At 34.8% G+C, this 22,596-nt stretch overlaps 1 protein-coding gene across 3 annotated transcripts in view; it reads left to right on the top strand.

Annotated features, from left to right (window-relative positions):
* Positions 1–22,596, top strand: part of rps6ka4 (ribosomal protein S6 kinase A4) — a 46,269-nt gene that overhangs the window by 2,639 nt on the left and 21,034 nt on the right. For all 3 annotated transcript variants that reach the window (XR_015490370.1, XM_087252277.1, NM_001126403.2), the window contains 10 exon segments: positions 1,506–1,577; positions 4,819–4,886; positions 8,290–8,440; positions 9,905–10,020; positions 10,143–10,250; positions 10,501–10,581; positions 14,832–14,935; positions 15,077–15,227; positions 20,418–20,579; positions 22,204–22,329. Coding sequence is in view for 2 of the 3 variants with exons in the window: in XM_087252277.1 (XP_087108403.1) it covers positions 1,506–1,577; positions 4,819–4,886; positions 8,290–8,440; positions 9,905–10,020; positions 10,143–10,250; positions 10,501–10,581; positions 14,832–14,935; positions 15,077–15,227; positions 20,418–20,579; positions 22,204–22,329 (1,139 nt within the window). In the remaining variant the exon portion in view is untranslated.

Genomic DNA, 22,596 nt, shown 5'->3' with positions numbered 1-22,596 from the left:
AAAGTTCTTTAAATGTTTCTTCTATTGTGGTCAACAGAAGAAAGAAACCGCTTTAGGTTTAATAAACTGTAAGTACTCTTTCATACTGAGTGAACTATCCCTTTAAGGCAGGGATGTCAAACTCAATTCCTGGAGGGCCGCAGCCCTGCACAGTTTAGTTCCAACCCTGCTTCAACACACTTACTGGTCGGTTTCAAACAAGCCTGAATGACTCAATTAGTTTGATCAGGTGTGTTTAATTAGGGTTGGAACTAAACTGTGCATGGCTGCGGCCCTCTAGGAATTGAGTTTGACATCCCCGCCTAAAGGTTTTAAATGCTTTAGAAGTAATGTCAACAGGGCAGTTAACATCCAAACCTGGTCGCTAGATGTTACCAAAGTATCACTTGTTAGTTACCTTTTTAAATGCTGATATTGTTGCTTCTGCATGCACCGTATAACTGCTATATTTTAAGGCAGTGGACCCCAACCTTTTTATCACCGCGGACTGGTCAACGTTTCTCAATTTTACAGCGGACCGGTGGTGGTGGGGGGGTCATCACATGAACACAGCTGCTGCGCTCATGCATCCAGGTTAATCATGAACAACTCGGTGCATGCTCTAGTTGCACTATCGCGGTCTGATTATGTTTCAATCAAGGTTTATATGCATCACATACATAACATCTGTGCCAAACATCTCAACTGACGAACATTTTAACAATAATACAACCGTATAGCCGAATTAAATGTATGCATTGGCATGTTACAGCCCTAATGAGTATGATTATGTGAAGCTCCAAATAGATACATATTGGAATGATTTCGTGTACTTACTTAGCGATGCACGCACACATAACGTTATATGCACAATCCTTAAATGCTCTGCTGATTTGGACTCTATAATACCGGTTTTATAACTTTAAACTATCAACAACCACCACTGAGCTATATTCTAGCCATCGTTCTTCCCGCTCCCTGGTGGATTTTGGCATAGTCCATTTCACGTGAGATGGCGGGGGTGAGTGGAAGAAACCGAGTCGCGGGGGGGAATATTTTCTACAGAAATAATTTATGATTTCTTATGTGGCCCGGGAACAATTGTTCCATGGCCCGGTGGTTAGGGACCACTGTTTTAAGGGATAGTTTACACAAAAATGAAAATCTGTCATCATGTACTCGACTTTAACTTTAAGATGTACTTTCCGCTGTGGAACACAAAAGAAGATATTTTGAAGAATGCTGGAAACCTGTAACCATTGACTTCCGTAGTATTTGTTTTGCCAATGGTGACAGGTGTTCAGCATTCTTCAAAATATCTTCTTTTGTGTTTAACAGAAGAAAGCATCTCATCTCGTTTGGAACCACTTGAGGGAGAGTAAATAATGAGTACATTTTCAGTTTTGGGTGAACTGTCCCTTTAAGCGTATTGAATATAGTGCTGCTCTAAGTGTGTGTATAGGAGAGTTAACATTTTTGCTCGAAGTATGATTTATTGTGAACGTTTATTGTTTGTCCATTTCCAGCAAACCTCACAGGATACACTGAGAAAGTTGGCATGGAGAACTTTGAACTTCTCAAAGTGCTTGGCACAGGAGGTGAGAATTGAACTCTGTGTTCCTACATGTGGGTTTCTGGATCAAACTGGTTTGTCCTTCTTGTGAAGGTCACTGGAAATGTTTATCTTTTGACACAAGGTTTGAATGAAAGTTATCATACTAGTCATTGCCATAAGGTTATTATAAACGAGAAGATGTTTATACATCAGGGAGGCACGGCAAAATATATAGTATACGAATGAGAGCATATTTCTATGATTTTCCAGCCATATGCATTCTAGTCATTCAATCAACGACTGAATTAATTCAATAAATTGGCCAATAGAGACATCAGGCTTAATATTAATGCTGTCAATTAAGATATATGTGTGTACTGTGCGTACTGTGATATTAGGACTGTACGATATTGGAAAAATCAGACATTGTGATATGTTACGATATGAATACAATTTCGCATGGCTTAATTAGCTCTAATTTCGAGAAAACAACATTATTTATATTGATTGGGTTGATTTTGTAAGGGTGTGAATAATGTATAACAAAATAATAAACACATTTTTAAGCAAGAATAATTACAACAGAGCAAAAAAAAAAAAGTAAAACTGTGCCTTATGGTTTTTCTGGGGAGTCAAACAGTATTCGGGTACAGAAATTGAAAATTGAAGTGTAAAATAACACTGTATGGTCTGCATTGTATTAATAATTCAGTAAAAGTATTCTTCATCAAAGTTACAAATGTTTTATTTTATTATCCCTGAATGCTTTTAAATCTCTTTAAAAACCTTTCTAACACCTGCAAATGATAAAGTTTCACTCTGTTATGGTTATACTTTGCAATGACTTCACACATCTCATATATTCTCAATTGTTGATCAACTATGAACCTGACTCAACATCGCATATCCTGCAGTGTGACTATTGCAGACACACATTGTGATATCGATGCAGAAACTTTATATTGTGCAGCCCTAATACACACAAACGCATACATGTAAAAAATGTTCACTTATATTTATAACTTTAATATTTATTTCTAATACTAATGATATATAAATATATGTCAGCATTTTGGTTTTGTGTTCATATGTACAGTTGAAGTCAGAATTATTAGCCCCCCTGAATTATTAGCCCTGTTTATTTTTTTAATTTCCCAATTTCTGTTTAATTCAATTCAATTCAGCTTTATTTGTATAGCGCTTTTACAATGTAGATTGTGTCATAGCAGCTTCACATAAATGGTCATAGTAACTGGAACAGTGTAGTTCAGTTTTTAGTGTTTCAGTTCAGTTCAGTTTAGCTCAGTTCAGTGTGATTTAATCATTACTGAGAGTTCAAATACTGAAGAGCAAATTCATCGATGCGTAGCTCTACCAATCCTGAACCATGCGAGGCAGTGGCGACAGCGGAGAGGGAAAAAAAACTTCACCTGATGGGAGTGAAGAAAAAAAACCTTGAGAGAACCAGAGAAGATTTTTTTCAGCACATTTCTAAACATAATAGTTTTAATAACTTATTTCTAATAACTGATTTATTTTATCTTTGCCATGATGACAGTAAATAATATTTGACTAGATATTTTTCAAGACACTTCTATACAGCTTAAAGTGACATTTAAAGGCTTCACTAGGTTAATTAGGTTAACTAGGCAGGTTAGGGCAAATAGGCAAGTTATTGTATAATGATGGTTTGTTTTGTAAATAATCGAAAAAAAAGTTTAATTTTTAATTAATTTTTTAATAATTTTGTCCCTAAAATGGTTATTTTAGCCGAAATTAAACAAATAAGACTTTCTCCAGAAGAAAAAATATTATCAGACATACTGTGAAAGTTTCCTTGCTCTGTTAAACATCATTTAGGAAATATTTTAAAAAGAAAAAAAATACATTATGTAAATACAAGCTTTTATTTTAATTACAAAGAATAATTTTAATCACAAATTAATCACTTCGCAGCACTACCTAATATACATTTGTGATGTTGTCTTTTTTTTTTTTTTTTTTTAGCGCAAATTAATCACTTGGTAGCACAGCACTACCTAATATACATTTTTTGATGTTGTCTTTTTTTAGCAAATGAAAAGGGGTAGTTCACCCAAAATTAAAATTTACTAACGATTTACTCACCTCAGTTGGTTCCAAATCTTTATAAGTTTTTTCTTTTGAACCTAAATCAAGATATTTTCAAGAAAACTGTAAACCGATAACCATCGACTTCCATAGTATTTATTTGTTGTACTATGAAAGATAATGGTTACCGGTTTCCAGCTTTCTTCAAAATATCTTGTTTGTGTTCAAGAAAGAAACTCAAACATGTTTTTGACTAGTGAAGGGGAGTAAATGATGATAGAACTTTCAGTTTTGAATGAGCTATACATGGTTTCCGCTACATTATTCTTCAAGGGTGGGGCGCCACTGCAAAATTGATCCCGCCACGGCTACATTACAGCTTTTCATTCAAAACATTCAGTCGTGTTTTTTTTTTAAATTTTTTTTATAGCTGGTGAGAATCACACCAATATGTATTAAAAGGTCAGTGATTTATGACAGCGCAAATTTCTGTAACCGTAGTAGGGCTGTGCGTTATTTGTTTAACCCATTAAGCTTACGTGCTGACAGGCTGACTGACAAGTGCGTGATGTGTAAGGCCAGCAAACACGACGTATAGCCATTTCACTTTACTTCAGGATGCATTAATACCGCTCTGTAGGTCTTTTTGAGACATTCAGAAATATTCCTAGCAAATATAATAAATGTTGGAGAAATACTTGTTACATAAATGCACTAAAACAGCAGCGTTTATTTGAGAGCGCACAAGAAGATCTGCGATTGAGCAGCGTATAATTGAGGGGGCTTGCAAGAAGTTTTGTGGACGAGCAGAGGAAATTCATATGCTGTAGGCTATTATATAAATGCGATCTCGACTTCTAATACTGTGCTCATGACGTTTGCCATTGAAATAACGCCGTAGGTAGTTGGTAGATCTGTGTAAAAAAGGCCTGCCGCCCCAGCTGGAAAAAATCCTAGAGGAAACACTGCTATACCTATATTGGTGTGATTCATAATGTGTTTTTTTTTTCCCTAGTTTAATAACCTAGTATGTAATTTATAATAACTTGTGTGTATGCAACAACTTAATGTAACTGTAATTAAGCCAGGTTCTCATGAAGTGTAAAGATTGTGTCAGTTTGTTTTATCTTTGAGCACAAAAATGCAAGTGTTGTTTAAATGTCGAGCTAAACCTTTAAATTTGCTACATCTCTGCTTTTTCTTCTCTATATCAGCTTACGGGAAAGTGTTTTTGGTCCGAAAAATCAGCGGCCATGATAAAGGCAAACTCTACGCCATGAAGGTTTGTGCTGTCCATCATCACAGTTTTTTTGGTCCCTCCTTCAGTTTGTAAACATCACACATCATTGAATTAAATACTGAAACATAATTTAACATTTCTGCTGTCACAGCTAAACCTAAAACCATTACCAACATTTTTGTAGCTAGAAATAAAATAATAGTTAGATGAAATAAAGCTTACTTTTTTAATGAAATGATGATATGAAGGTAATTTTTCTCTATAAATTTGAATTAGGCCCAAAACTTAATGGCTTGACTAAAACCCTGATATAATTAATGATGGGAATAAAGGCGCTATAAATAAACGACTATACTAACGATGATATTTTTTTCTAGTGCGTTTTCTCTCTGCGTTGCTGAAAGGTAATTCTAATCTAATGAAGCACGTTATGTTGTCACATAATTAGTAGCTACGCAGACGATAACGTGAGCTCTGCTACCAAAGGAGGAGACGAAGCCACGACGTCAAAGCAAAGAGAGCTTAATTTTTCTCCACTGCAAGCACTTATTACTCAGACAGAATTAAACACAATAATATCTAAATATATAGTTAAGGACATGCTGCTGTTGTCTCTCACATTGTCCCACAGCAACATTAAAATAGTGTAGATTAGTGTTTTATATTTATTTTATAGTCATTCGACAAATTAGATTTGTTTTAAAGTCATGCAATAGTTACTTTCCCCGGTAATTAGTTACTTATATAATTATGTAAAATTATAAATTGCATAATTATGTCCCATTTGTGAGAAGTAACTATTAAATATAAATAATTACTAGCCCCACACGGAATCTGCATCATCATACAGTATGTATTTACTTGTGTAAATGTGTGTAAATTTACATTTATTAAGTTTTTAAATTAATTTCACTAATATTATTGTTATATAATAATAGTCACATTAAAATGTTTATATGATTTATGTACAATACAATTTGTAAACTAAGATTTGCTGTCTTTTTGTAGATATATTATACAAGAAACTTGCTTTGTTTACCAAATAGGTGGATCTAATTGGATTTGCCTCGTAAATATTAAATCAAAGTTAAAAATTTATTATTATTTATTTATTTATAAATTAAGTTTTTAGTTTTGATACTCCTAAAATAAATCCGGAATTTAAAAAATTTTTTTTATACAATTCTCTGCAGAAATAGCAAAAAATGTCCGCAAATTTTGTGTGGCTCTTCTAATTACTCTTTTAAAGTAATCTACCCAACACTTGAAATAATAAACAATGATATAAAAATTAAACAATAATATACACTGATATAAAATGAATGTTATAACAAACAATGATATAAAGTGCTAAGCATAATTGAGTATACCCCAATTTGAAAATGAATATTTGTATCCATTTCTCAGTGAATATAGGCAACGTATTTTGGTGCATTTAAACAAAACAGATTTATTAAACAGATATATTTATTAAAATAATATTTAAGTCACCAAACCTATTTAGAAATTGAAAGATAATACAACTAAATTCAGACAAAATATTGCAAAACAAATTACAACCTAAAAAATTTCAACTAAATGTTTAATTAAATTTTTTTTTTTGCCTCTCTTGATTATTCCTCTTTTTATTTTTATTTTGTATTACATATTTTTCTAAAAAATAAATTTGGGTGTACTAGTGTTTGGACCGTTATTGTAAGTTATTTTTTTAGATAAGCTCCAGATTTAGCTTCAGTACTGACTAAACTAATGTATATGCACAAATATAATATTGTATATCTTCCTTTTAAAAATATGACTTTAAATGAGAGATTTGAGAGGGGTGTACTATAGAGCTGAGCACTGTACAATAGGCATGGGCCGGTGTAAGATTCTGATGGTATGATAACCATGCATAAAAATATCACAATATCGTGCTCACTGCTCTAAAATATATTCTCTTTAAACGTCTGGGTAAAAAACAAAAACTTTTTTTCCCTTTTGAACACAATATATTCCTTTTTTTGAAAGATTTATAATAATCTGGAGCAGTAAACACGTCAGGCTAAATAATTCAAATGAATCATTGACTTCTGCTGTCTTCATTTGTTTCAAAAACACAGATTTCTTTACAATTTAAAACGGCATCTTTAGATATTTTTTTTTCTGCTGGAGACACTGTTTTAAAAAACAAAACAAAAAATGTAAATAAAAAATCCTACACATCTTAGGGACGGTATTACAGAAAGGTTTGGCGGTATTAAAACCTTGACTTTTCCAAACCGTGGTATATCTTAAAACAGTTATCGTCCCATGCCTACCGTACAATAACATTCTTGATTTTCAGTGTTTTCAGAAAAAAAAAACTTTGCTCTTTTAAACTGCCATTTAATAAATTGCATTGCATTATATATAAATTATTAGGTAATTCCTTTTTTTTTAACAGTTAACAGTTTTTTTTAACAGAAAACTGTTAAACAGAGCATCTACTGTGAGAATGAGAGATATTGGATCACTTTCACTTTCGCTCTTGGATAGGGAAACCTTCACGCACAGACATCAATTAGTTTATAAATAATTAATTGCGTTTGTTAAGCGCAAATTTTCGTTTCAAAACTATTTCTAAATTCAGTTCTAATTTCCAGCAAACGAATAAATGAATAATAATAATGAAGTGTGTTTAAAAACCTGAGTTATATCCTAAAACACATGCTGTGCCCCATATGCTCTAAAACCTGCAGGTGGACAAATCTAAACTTGTTTTTAATAAAACAAATATAAATATGGATATAATAAATAATACTGCTAATAATAATAACATTATACAAAAGCTAATTGTTATGAATGAACTGAAAAAGCCTCCCGAGATGAAGAAGACATAAAAGCAGTGATTTTTCATATTTATGTAGGCTACAAAATAATGTTTTGTAATATTTTACTCCTTTATATTTATATCCTATATTTATTCTTATTATATCCTATATATCCTAATATTTAATTTTTTTCATATGTAAAGATATTTGCCTATTGCTCTCTTGTGCGTATTAAGCAGTGCGTAAGCGAGGCGCAACTCTGCACTGGAGTTTAGACCGGGTTAGTTTTGGTTTAATGAAAAATCTATTATAGTTTCTCAAAATAGCAATGCGCCAGCGGTCCGCCTCAGAACGCCTTCCTTTTTAGACCAGAACGCCTATGGGCGCACATATGAGCGCTAATGCATTTGCTATTTAAACAGCGTAGCGCAACGCCTCAAAACAACTCTTGCGCCAAGCTGAAACTACCAAACAAGTATTGCGCCGCGTCTTGCGCCCCATTGCGCCGGGTGTATGATAGGGTCCTTAATGTTAATAGGACATGCAGATAAGGTTTTTGGTAATCTATACTTTAGGAAATCCCTCAAAAATCAAGGAGAATTTTACTGAAAACCTTGGTCTCATTTTTGCATGATTTTATGATTCCTCTGTAGGTGCTAAAGAAAGCAGCCATCGTTCAGAAGGCAAAGACTGCGGAGCACACTAGAACCGAGCGACAGGTATTGGAGCACATCCGCCAGTCCCCCTTCCTGGTCACCCTCCATTATGCCTTTCAGACGCAAACCAAACTGCATCTCATACTAGGTAGGACACAGATTCACCTATGCATGCTGATTTATGATAATATCTGTAGCGCACTCAATTAAATGTGAACCTTTGAAGTAAAAAGATGATATTTACTTGGAAATAATGTAGTTGATACAGTCGAGCCTGGCAAAATTCTGACTTAATTTTTTTGTTCATATGTAAATAATAGCTGATATATATATATATTTTTTTTTCACAATGAAGCCTCTTGTACATCATCTTATTTTCTTTTGGAAGAAGCCTGTTTTATTTCTGGTTAAAAAAAAAAAAAAAAAAAAAAAACTTGTTGGTTGAATAAAAGTATGAATAATTTCGGACTTGACTGTATGTATATGTGTCTATACTCTACCTGTCAAAACTCTTGTCATTGATCCCAGCTGTAAGAGCAACAAATAATAACTTGACTTCTAGTTGATGATTTGGAAAAGTGGCCGAAGGTGGATTTTTCTGATGAATCGTCTGTTGAGCTGCATCCCAATCATCACATATACTGCAGAAGACCTACTGGAACCCGCATGGACCCAAGATTCTGACAGAAATCAGTCAAGTTTGGTGAAGGAAACAACATGGTTTGGGGTTACATTCAGTATAGGGGTGTTCGAGAGATCTACAGAGTGGATGGCAACATCTACAGCCTGAGCTATCAAGACATTTGTGCTGCCCATTACATTACAAACCACAGTAGAAGTCAAATTCTTTAGCAGGATAGCGCTCCTTATACTCTAGCCTCTACATCAAAGTTCCTGAAAGCGAAGAAGGTCAAGGTGCTCCAGGATTGGCCAGCCCAGTGATTGGCCAGCCCAGTCACCAGACATAAACATTATTGAGCATGTCTAGTGTATGATGGAGGAGGTATTGAAGATGAATCCCAAGAAACTTGATGAACTCTGGGAGTCTTGCAAGAACGCTTTTTTTTTGCCTCCAGATGACTTTATTAATAAGTGATTTGAGTCACTGCAGAGATGTATGGATGCAGTCCTCCGAGCTCATGAGAGTCAGACACAATATTCATTCTAAGAGCCAAGTCAGACCTTACTGTCCTAATTAAATAATTAAAAATCAAGGCATGATCATATTTTATTTTGGTAAAATAGGCGTAATCTAGAGGCCTTTGCCTTTCATATAAGCCACTTCTGATTCTAAATGATCAACTAAAAGTCAAGTTATTATTTGTTGTTTCTAAGACTTGGATGGATGACAAGACTCTTCATGTAGTGTATATATGTATATGTGTGTATTTTTATTAATTAATTCATTTGTAAAAAATAACAGTTGTCTAATTATGTATACAGTTATTGTGATGTAAAATAACTCCTCATATAAAATTACTATTATGATGTAAAAATCCTCCTATGATGCGAGACATTGGTCACATCAGCCACCCCAAGTTTCAAGCTCTTTATCCTTTAGTAAATTGTTGTTATTTTTGGTAATGTGCTGAGTGTGTGTTTGTTTCGGAAGACTATGTGAGCGGAGGAGAGATGTTCACACACCTCTATCAGAGAGATCATTTCTCAGAGGATGAGGTGAGGATCTATGTGGGGGAGATTATTCTGGCTCTGGAGCATCTGCATAAGGTACTGCTGCCTGGTTTTTATTGATACGTAGATATATACGCAAAGTTAGTGAAATAAGTTTATTTATATAAATATTAAGACTGTTTGTGTTTGTATAACCCTACTTGGTTTTGTGTTTTCAGCTTGGCATTGTGTACCGAGACATTAAGCTGGAGAACATTTTATTGGACAGTGATGGTCATGTGGTTTTGACAGACTTTGGGCTGAGTAAGGAGTTTCTGGAGGAGGAGGTGGGGAAAATAAAAGCTATTAATAGTTACCAATACAATATATTTAGTATGTTTTTGGCCTAAATTGGTGTTCAGCCAAGAACCATTCAAAAGGAGTTCTTTATTCAGGCATAATATATTTATATTTAAGCTTGTAGGGGCATTAAAACAAGTCCCATTTGGTCATTGCTTTTGGCCGTCTAGATTTTTTTCTTGGTTCCGTGTTGTGTTGTAAACCTTTGTGCATTTCTCATGCTTTGTTTATGTGTAGAAAGAGAGGACTTATTCATTCTGTGGCACTATAGAGTACATGGCACCTGAGATTATCAGAGGGAAATCTGGCCATGGCAAGGTGAGAAAATTAAATAACAAGCATTTTCTATTTCACCATCAAAATGTAATGAAAAAAATGTGATCGGAAAAAGGATTATCAGCTTTTTTTTGTATTCTGACTATATTAATAATAATAATAATAATAATAATAATAATAATACTTGTTGTTATTATTAATATTAGACCATTTAATCTTTAATAATCTTAATAAACGAAACTTCAAATCGATTAACGATTAAATGCTAAAGTCAATGTTGAGTAAATAACTTACATTATCAGTCATGAGAAGATATTTCTCATATTACGATAGCGACATATTTATTTGCACACAGTAATGAAACTACTCAAATGTGTTTTAAAAATTCATATAATATTAAAATGTTCATTTCATGGTAGTAAAAGTGTTCTAAATATTGTTAGATTGGTCACACTTTATTTTAATGAACAAATCACTCTTTTAACAAACCATTAATAAGACTTGTGGCTCAATAAGCTACTAATTAGGTGCTTATTAGTAGTTATTAGGGTAGTAGTTGGATTTAGGGATGGAAAACTAAGATCATACTTTATATGTGTTAATAAATCTTTAATATCTCATTAACAGGCTGTTAATAAGTCAGTAGTAAATGGGTACCCCTGGGTTTAGTGCTGGGGCCTTTGCACTTCTCAGAAAAAAAAAGTTCTGTTATACAATTTAATTTTTACTATTATAAAATGCAGTATACAATAATATATTGTATTATGTATTACTTTGTGAATTTTTGCTTAAACTAAAGTCTTACCTAGATTATAGCCTTAGTTTATAAGGCACTACACAACATGACAGCTTCTTACATTTCTGACTGCTTATCAAAATATAATCCAAACCGTTTGCTATGCTCTTCTAGCGCTGGACTTTAAGAAATTCACTCTGTAAACCTGATGCGATCTGGCAGCACTTCTTTTAGTCGCTATGCTCCAAAAATTTGGAATTGTCTCTCAAATGAAGTGAAAGAATCCCCCAACATTCATGTTTTTAAAAAGCATTAAGACACATCATTTTAAAATTGGGTATGAATGTAACAGTTTGTGAAGTGTATGCATTACACTTAGTAGGTGTATTTATGTTTGCATGTACGGTGTGTGCATGCATATGTGAGGACTATTGTGTGGATATATGCATATATGCGTGTACATGTACAGTTCAAGTCAGAATTATTAGCCCCCTTCAATTTTTTTTATTTATTTTTTTTTTAATTTCCAAATGATGTTTAACAGAGCAAGGAAATTTTTACAGCATGTCTGATGATATTTTTTCTTCTGGGAAAAGTATTGTTTGTTTTATTTCGGCTAGAATAAAAGCCGTTTTTAATTTTTTAAACACCATTTTAAGGACAAAATAATTAGCCCCTTTAAGCTATATTTTTTTTCTTGATAATCGACAGAACAAACAATTGTTATACAGTACCTTGCCTAATTACCCTAACCTCCCTAGTTAACCTAACTACCCTAGTTAAGCCCTTAAATGTCACTTTAAGCTGTATAGAAGTGCTTGAAAAATATCTAGTCAAATATTATTTACTGTCATCATGGCAAAGACAAAATAAATCAGTTATTAGAGATGAGTTATTAAAACTATTATGTTTAGAAATGTGTTAAAAAAAATTCTTCTCTCCGTTAAACAGAAATCAGGAAAAAAATAAACAAGCGGTCTAATAATTCAGGGGGCTAATAATTCTGACTTCAACTTTATGCTTTTATCTGAGTTTATATTTGTTGTTCATTATGCATTATTTGTCTGTATATTTTTATGTGGTTTATTTTAATAGTTGTTTGTTGCTTGTGAAGCACTTTGAGTTGCATGTATGTAGGAAAAGTGCTATAAAAATAACATTTATAATTATTATCATTAATACCATTTGATTATCTCAATATTTACTAATACTTTATTTCAAGGTGTCCGTGTTACACTTTCCATGCTCGATATTGTAAAAATCTGACATTGCGATATTTTATTTTGCTTTGATTTACATTGTGATATGAATACGATTCCAGCAGCTGACTTGAATACCTCAATTTGGAATAAAATCATTAACTTTGATTGGAATAATTGCAAGAATAATTACAGTAATACGATACGATATTATCAAATTTTGCCTCCAATAATGATAGATCATGATATCAGCGATATATCACAGGAAAACCATACACAATATCATGATATTTTGAAAACGAAAAGGGAAAAATGCATCAAAAAGTTATAAGATGTATTTCTTTTATTACCACCACATATATTGGTGTTTAAAGAGAGTGCACGCGACGTGTCTGAAAAGCAAGGAAGGATTGGGGGGTGAGAAGGGTGCACGACTTATTTGAGGACCAGGAAGGAGACACCCAATTTCCGGGAGATTATCACTCGTTTGCGGCCATTATGAGTCCCACAAATGCATAGAGACTCCCGGAACTTCATGGAGACTTGGGATGGCTGAATATCACAGTTACAACTATAGTAAGACTCGATTCAGCAGTACATCCTTGATCATTTGTCCGACGTGCACTGCTCAGAGGAGCACATGACAGTGTGTGTGGCAGTGTCTGAGCATAGATATATACACTAGATATCGCATAGGGACCCTGAGCATGCGTCAATAGCGCCGCCACATTGGTACAGTGCTCCCAGGACAAATGTCATTCAACCGCACTAGTCAAGACAGTGTTATTACGTGAAGATGCTGGACTTTAGCGCTGTCTACGGGTGTAGTAACGAGCAAACAAAGAAAACAAAGCACAAAGGCAGAACATTTCATAGGTAATATTACGGTTTTTTCTGTTTTTGTATGTTCTGAACTTTTGTGCTAATCAGGTAACGTTATTGATGATAACAGTCACTTACTGCATTCACCATACAGCAAAGCAGCTCCAACTCGCACTAAACACTCTGCTTATGCTAGTTTTGTTGAATAAAATCAGCAAATAATGCAAAAGAAATATGACAACGAGATGCTGCGCTGCTAGAAACTTGTATTATTGTCGGCTAACGTTAGTGAAAGAATCGTTCGGGGGGATTTATTCACAAACGAATCGCTCCCTCTGTCTGTATGAGAAGTGAAAGCAGGAGAGGAGCTGTGTTTCAGGACACGGATTAGATTAAATTTAACAGGGAGTGTGAATAGTACATTTCTGTACACACAAACACAAGCTTTTTGTCAGGAATGCCCGTGCGGTCACTGATCCATCAATGTAGAAAAGTGATGTAAAATTATAATTTTCATAATTAGAAAAAAAATTACATACTAACATTCAGGAATACTCCCGATCATAGATATATGTGTATATGTGTATATCTCTGGCTCTGGATGGCCACAGTCCTCCACTGTACCTTGGTCCCGCATTCATTTTAAAGGAGCGCTACCCTGTAGCAAGATGGTGACGCTATTGACGCATTCCGTCCAATAGACAACAATAGGCCAGGCGACATCTAATGTATATATCTATGGTGTCTGAATGTGTGTGGTCACGTGATGTGCATTTTCAGCGGACAGAGGGCTGTTCAGAAATGCCAGGTAAAACACGGTGTGGATGTGGATCATTTTCCTTCTTAAATGCCATTTTAATACTAAGACGTAATAGTGTAAACGGGGTCTAAGTGTGTATTTTTCGCGAGCGGGTTTGTGACGGGGGCGGTGCGGAGGATCGGTGATGCCTGCTCAGCATCGTCTTGTCTATTGGCCATCGGCGATGGACGATGGCATCGTCTATCTGCCCAACCCTAATTGATATATGTTCAATCTGCCATTACCAGAAGCACCACCTCATGCTATCACTATTTTGTCCTGTTCCTGTTATTGAATAATCAAATGTAATGTAAAATATAAACACAGTACTTTCTTCATTGCTGATCAACAATAATAATCCAAACTTCACATTGCAGATGCTGTGATGTGCCTATTGCGAATGCACACATTTCGATATCTATATTGCAGCCCTACTTTCCATATACTTACTATAGTAATTACCATTAATTATGCATAATTACGTGCAACTTAACCTAAATCTAACCAGCATTCTAACCGTATAGTAAGTACATGTAATTATTTAATATTACTTCAACAGGGACACCTCAAAATAAAGTGTAACCAAATATTTAAAACAGAAACATTATTAGTTTAGATGTTTTTCTATCTCTTTATCTTTAAATAGCACATGTAATTTGAAAGCTTTTCTGCGATGCACAGGTTTGATTGATGTGTAATAAAGCACAGCATGTCTGACAGTGGTAATTGTGTGCAGGCAGTGGACTGGTGGAGTCTGGGCATCCTGATGTTCGAGCTGTTGACAGGAGCATCTCCGTTCACTCTGGAGGGAGAGAGAAATTCCCAGAGCGAGGTGTCCAAGTGAGTCCTCCCCGACAAAAATGATTTGCTCCATACGTCCTGATAAACCATGCTCTCCTGCGGTGTTTAAAACCCCCCAGTGTTGTTTTGACGGCATCAAGTTATTCACCCAGAATTAAACGAGCTTTCCGTCTCTGTCAGACGCATCCTTCGCTGTGAGCCTCCATTTCCTTCCATCATCGGACCCTTGGCTCAAGATCTCCTGCGGAAGTTGATCGTGAAAGACCCTCATAAGAGGCTGGGCTCTGGTCCTCGAGGAGCTGAGGAGATCAAGGGTCATCCTTTCTTTAAGGTTTTTTCCAGTAATATCTTTTCTTTCTTTTGGGTTTTCAGTTGATTTTATTCCTTGTATTCTGACTGCTTAAATCTAGTTTTATCAATCAATACACAAACATACATACATACATACATACTTACATACATACATACATACATAGATACATACATCTCTCTCTCTCTCTCTTTATATATATATATATATATATATATATATATATATATATATATACATATTTTTTGTTTATGCCATGATGGTATTACATAATACATAATAGACAGACGGATCCATGGATAGATGGATTGATAAATAGATAGATTTATGAATGGATGGATACATATATGGATGGATGGATGGATGGATGGATTAATAGATAAAGTAGATAGACATAGATAGAGCAGATAGACCGGAAGAAACAGTAGATAGGTAGATGGATAGATGGATAGATAATGGATAAATGAATGGAGGGAAGGATAGATGGATGGATAGATAGATAAAGTAGATAGATGGATAAATGGATGGATAAATTAGATAAGATTGATGGATGTATGGATGTAGATATTTATAGGGATTATGGATGGATATATACATAGAAGTATTAATGGATGGATAGATAAAGTAGATTGATGGAGTAGTTGGACGGACTGACGGATGGATGATTATGTATGGATGGATGGATGGATGGATAGATACATAGATGGATTGATGGATGGATAAAGTAGATAAAACAATAGATAAAATAGATGGATGGATGGTTTGACAGATAGAAAGATAGACGGATAGAAACAATAGATAGATAGATAGATAGATAGATAGATAGATAGATAGATAGATAGATAGATAGATAGATAGATAGATAGATAGATAGATAGATAGATAGATAGATAGATAGATAGATAGATAGATAGATAGATAGATAGATAGATAGATAGATAGATAGATTGATTGATTGATTGATTGACAGAAAGATGGATGGATGGATGGATGACTCGACAGACAGACAGACAGACAGACAGACAGATAGATGGATGGATGGATATATAGATAGATAGATAGATAGAAGAATGGACAGATAAAGTAGACAGGCAGAGACGGATGGATGGATGGATAGATAGAAACTTTACTTTTAGTTTCTGGCTAAATGAAACACAAATGCATTTCAGTGCATCACCAGCTTTTAATCTTCTCTCCATCCTCCTCTCATCTTGTCTATTTTTCTCTCTAGTAGATAAGTCTGCGACCTGTTTGACTTGCATAATGTGTTTTAAGTCAGAAAATGTAGGACGGTCTTGTTTTTATTCATCAGGAATTGATAAGATCTTGAAAGCATTTTTTTATGAGACAGGTAGCTCTAGGGGAGGGCTTGAGAAAAGGCTTGCTTCAGTCAACTGCAGAGAAAAGTAATTTCAGGGACTGTGCAAGTAATTATTTTTTGATCAAAGATAATGCAAATAAACACGAGAAGATAAAAGATAAACTTTGAAAAGTTTTTACACCAAAACCTTCTGTCTGCTCTCTCTGACTCTCTGGAATGTTTGGCCAACATTTTTACCCAAAGTTTGAATTCAATAGCAACCTCATGGTTAATTCAGGTTTTTCAGGCTTGTTCAGTATAGACTCTCCCACTATTTTTGTAATTTACATTGTGACAATGATCACAAAATATTCCACCCTTAAAGCAGGAAATCTAAGTGTAATAAATTGCTTTTCTCAAGATGTGTCTGTTCTGCAGCTGTTGTATTTAAGGACGAATTACAGTTTAGGGTTGCACAGTTTACCGGAACCATGGTAGTATTGTGATACTATGGCTCCAAAATACTGACGGTGCCACTGTAGTTTGTAAACAGGCGTATCATCATTAATGGTTTATCTACAATACACAATGTTGCATGTGGAAAAGTCACTAAGGGCCTACTCACACTATGCCATCCGTACCGTGACCAGGCCCGTTTCCCAGATCGTTTGAGAAGTGTGAGTGCGCTGAATCGGGCTCAAGCACGGTTCACTTGGCTGGCCCTGGCCCGGTTGGAAGAGGTGTGCCTGAGCGCGGTTCACTTGTGTGTGAGTGCAAATCGCGCCAAAGTCCGAAAATGAAAGCGAGACGTGACTTTTAAGGGGCTGTTTCATATAGATTTATTAATCATTCTTACTGTTCAGTAACCGCAAACTGCCGAAGATTATTAAAGACGCAAACTCCTCACTTCACGACAGCTGCGCGGCTTCAGCAGACCTCCTCATTCCTGCAGCACGAGAGCTTTATAATTGTTTATGAGTGTCAAAAGTGGCAGATCTGTTCGGCGAAATATCTGACTGCGTGTCCCCGCATCCCTAAGGACTGTTTGGCGAAATATTTGACGGCATATCAAACGACTGAAACAATATAACTAGAGAAATCTCCACTGTGCTGCTGAGTAAGAGAGCGCTTCTCACTGAACAGCGCAGCAGCGTGTGAGCGCGGGCCGTCGGGGGAGACGGGAGGGGGGACAAGCGTGCTTTGGCCCGGTTCGAGACAACTGTACCTAGTGTGAGTACGGCCTAAATGCTCAAACGTTTGTGCAACAATAGACTATTTTATTTGAAAAGTCTGTAGAGCAGTTTAAGGTTGCAAAACTGTGTAGAATTTACGGCTTTTATGGTAACCTATTGCATGTTTTCTAACCTTTCAGTTCAAATGCACATCTGAATTGGTTCATTTCTGTTCCTGTTAATATAATCTAGTTACAACAACCACGACAATGTTAATCGATGAAACAAAAATTGATTCATTGATTCAATTATTCATTTTCTTGTCGGCTTAGTCCCTTTATTAATTCAGGGTCGCCACAGTCGAATGAACCGCCAACTTATCCAGCACATTTTTACGCAGCGGATGCCCTTCCAGCCGCAACCCATCTCTGGGAAACATTCACACACACATTCATACACTACAGACAATTTAGCTTACCCAATTCACCTGTACCGCATGTCTTTGGACTGTGGGGGAAACCGGAGCACACGGATGAAACCCACCCGAATGCAGGGAGAACATGCAAACTCCACACAGAAACACCAACTGAGCCGAGGTTCGAACCAGCGACCTTCTTGCTGTGAGGCGACAGCACCACCTACTGCGCCACTGCATCACCCTACAAAAATAGATTAAAACCCCAAAATAGAAGCAGGAAACATTAGCCCCTTTCACACAGTGATACCTGTAAATATCCGGAAAATTTCCAGAACGACTTTACTGGTAAATTAAAAAAAAACGGTGTTCACACTTTTTCTGGAAAAGACCGTTCACACATCCGGGGCCGGAGTGGGACTCCTTTTTGGGACATTTTTTTGAGGATACAGCTGCTTTAGAACTTCAGATGTTCAACAGTATTATATGTCTTAACAATAAAAATAAAAAAAATTAATAAGTAAATTACCCCGATGAGGTTCAAACCCGGGTCGGCGGGGTTGACGTGCTGACCTCTAGACCACAACAGCCTTTCTCAGTGTAGTGGCTTATCTAATAAATAAAAAAGCGGAGCTGCGGCAAAATAATGGATAAAAAGTGTAAGGCTGTGGTCAAATAAATAAATAAACTAAAAAAGAGCGACTGCTGAGAGCAACAGAGTCTGGAGCTAGGGACACCGGCCCTCACGGCCAAAAAACGGACAGGCCTACCGGGAATTCTCCCGGTCCTCCCAATTAGCCAATCCGGGCCTGCACACAGCCATTTCAAAATACCGGTAAATTCTGACATCATTAACCAGAAATAACCACTAAACGGCTTGTATTTGTAAACATTTGACTACATTACAACCTCTGTGGATGGATCAGTGTTGTGAACAACTTTGTTGAAAGCATAGAGAAACACTTTCACATGTCGAGATGTTCATAATATATGTGTGTGTTGGTTCTTTCTGGAAAATTTCCGGTAATTTTCCGAAAAGGTCTGTATGTGTGAAAGGGTCTAATGATAAAACTTATTTTTGACCACTTCATATGGCCTAATTTTGATGGAAAAATGCTCTTTTGTAACAAATTTCATTTGGTATAATTTGTATCTTCTGTTTAACATATGTTTTGTTGGTCAGACAGCTGAAAGCTTCAATCATCCTGGTATAGTTTTTGGTGGAGTTTATGAGCTCACAGAACTGGGTGCACCTCTGTAAGGATCTAGTGCACTCAGACACGGCTCCAAACGAATCGACACTGTTTTTCAGCCTTCATAAAGCACATAAACACAGCTATTCTCTCTATAAAATCCATGGTAGGCATTTAGCAACAAAGCTAGAGTCACCGGACAGACAGAAGCCCTTCCCATCATGCGAATATGCATCTGTTGTGAAGTGAATTGGACATGCGAATGAAGTGAGTAAACTCAAAATGTTTACACGTCTATTTACGTGCGAATAGCGCAATTGATCCGCACTTGCCGTGTCTGGTGTGAACACTGCATTAGGTCTTATTATGCGGTCTCTGTCGCCATCTTGTGGCGAAACGTCAACCGTCACTTTCTTTGGTCTGCTCAGACAGGCTGATGGCTGTCGATGCACTTTAATATTTTAAAATAGGCACTATCCTTATAAATAAACCGCATAGCTGCAATCTAAACAACTACATTCTCGATTAAAAAAGCCTCAAAAGCACATTATGTTGTCCAACAGCAGCAATATTTGTCAAACTGTAGAGTGTCTCTGCTTGTCACTGTATGTGGGCGGAGTAATACACAAGGGTGATGGGTGAAGAGGCCGGACGAGTGCTTTTTTTTTGCAGAATATCACAAGGCTTAATATAATTATTCTTGCTTAATACAAGAACATAATATTTAGATTACAAAGTTTTGGACATTTGGGAATATTCTGCTTTATTACTATAGATAAAAAGTCTAGAACTTTCTACCAACGGACACTTCCATAAGCAATGCTATAGAATTCCTGTCTCTTTATTGCATTTTACGCATTAATCAGGTATATTTGGATTGACTTTGTGAAGTAATTCTACATTTTCATTAATTATTATTAATACTTTAGAACAGCATTTCAATTCTCACATGCATAGGAAAATCTAAACAGCCCAACAAAAATCTTCATGTGATGTGCCAAACAAATGACACTTGATAGTTTTTTGTTACCTAATACAGTGACCTTCATACATTTTTAAGTGGTTTAGGTGTTACAAAGGTTTTGGGGGTCAGATGATCACACACCTCAACTGTGCTTGATCTCTCTCTAGGGTTTAAACTGGTCAGACTTGGCAGAGAAAAAAGTCCAGAGTCCCTTCCGCCCTGAACTGCGGGATGAGCTGGATGTGGGAAACTTTGCAGAGGAGTTTACAGGAATGGAGCCGGTTTATTCCCCTGCCAGCACACCGCCTAGTACAGACCGTCTGTTTCAGGTACTCCCACACAGAGAAACACGTATCCATGTGTCCCTTTCATGAAGACAAATACAAAACATTAAACCACCCTCTCCTGCCACAGCCCTCCATTATTAATATCAACAGATAGTGTAACTTCACACTTTCAAGGTACTGCTCTGTTACTGATAACTCAAATGAGACACACCTCTGTCACAAACACACTGGTCCTTGAAGTTTTTTTTTTCCTTTTGAAAACCAACCTGGAAACCTGAAAAATGAAATTCTTGTTTATGTGTATGTTTGTATGTGTGTCTGTATGTTTGTTTGTTTTATGTTTTGTTATTGTAATTTATTTACTTTTATTTTGTAATAATTTCTATTTATTTTGTTTTAATAAATTTTTATTTATATTAATTATTATTTAAAAAAATATTTTATTTTTGATTAATTAATTTATTTTTATTATTTTAATTTTGTATTAAATTGTATTATTTTTTTGTTTAATTTAATCTTATTATTATTATTTTTAATGTATTATTATTTTTTATTAATATTGTTTTATTTTTATTATTTTTATTTAATTTTTAATTTAATATTTTTATTATTATTATTATTATTTATTTAATTTTTATTTATTTTAATTTAATTATATTTTTTATATAGCACATTTTTTCAACACAGCCTTAATTTAATTGAATTAAATTTTATTTTAATTTATTTAATTTATGTCATTATTATTTTCTTTTTCATTTTATTATATTTAATACAAATTTTCATTAATTAATTGTATTTTTATTAATTTTATTTTTATTAATTTTATTTATTTTTAATTTCATTAAGTTTTATTTGATTGTTCATATAGCACATTTTTACAACACAGCATTGCCTAAAAATGCTGAACATCATCAAAACTAATTGAGATGACAAATCACACAGCACAAAAACAACTACTCCATTAATACTACAGTCTTCAGTGTCACATGATCTGAAGTTCATTCTACTATGGCGATTTGTTGCTCAAGAAATCGTTCAGATCATTATCAGTGTCATATTTTCAATGTCGGTGTTTATTAATTGTGTGGAAACCATAACAAGCATTCAAAGTATAAATTTTTTTTTTCTACAAGAACTCTAATTAATTAATGTGACGTTAAATAAAGATTTCATCATCATTTAATCACCCTTTCAAACCTTGGAGTTTCTTTCTTCTGGTAAACACAAAAGATGTTTTGAAAAATGTTGGAAACCTGTAACCATTGTATTTTTCATAGTATCAAGTAACCACTTGAGAGAGAGAGATGAAATAGTGAGCAAATTTTCATTTTTGGGTGATATTAATTTTAAAGACTATTAATGTGACAAATAACTAAATATTTTATTTTAAATAAATGTTTTTATTTGTTTAATCTAGACTCCTGAAAAGGATTTCAAAATATGAAACGCAAAAAACAAACAAACAAACAAACAAACTACTGAGCTCCAATAGTTATTTATTTTGAACCGATCAGCAATTAGAATGTAGTAAGAATGAATTTTATTTTGATCAAATAAATGCAGTTTTTGACTGGATACTACCTTCATTTTTGTATATATTTTTCCCCCCAGCATGTCCCCTTTTGGCAAAAGTAAACTCGTTTATTCTGTCTTTTCTTCCTCTCAGGGCTACTCTTTCGTGGCTCCTTCGATCTTATTCAATAAGAATGTGGTGATGGCGGATGTTTTGGATGCTCATGTTAATGTTGACCGGCCTGGTTCTGCTACAGTCCAGCGTAGTGCAATGCTGAAGGTGAACAACTGCTTCTGTAAAAATGATTAAATAAATGAAAAAAGGTTAAAGTCAGAATTATTAGCCCCCCCCTTTGAATTTTATTTTTTAAATATTTCCCAAATGATGTTTAACAGAGCAAGGTTTTACAGTATGTCTGATAATATTTTTTCTTCTGGAGAAAGTCCTATTTGTTTTATTTTATTTATTTATTTTTTTTAAACACCATTTTATGGACAACATTATTAGCCCCTTTAAGCTATATATTTTTTGGTAGTCTACAGAACA

The sequence above is a fragment of the Danio rerio genome, chromosome 5 (assembly GCF_052040795.2).
Source record: "Danio rerio strain M-AB ecotype USA chromosome 5, GRCz13ab, whole genome shotgun sequence".
In the NCBI taxonomy this organism is placed as follows: domain Eukaryota; kingdom Metazoa; phylum Chordata; class Actinopteri; order Cypriniformes; family Danionidae; genus Danio; species Danio rerio.
This window is presented reverse-complemented; position numbering and strand designations above follow the sequence as displayed.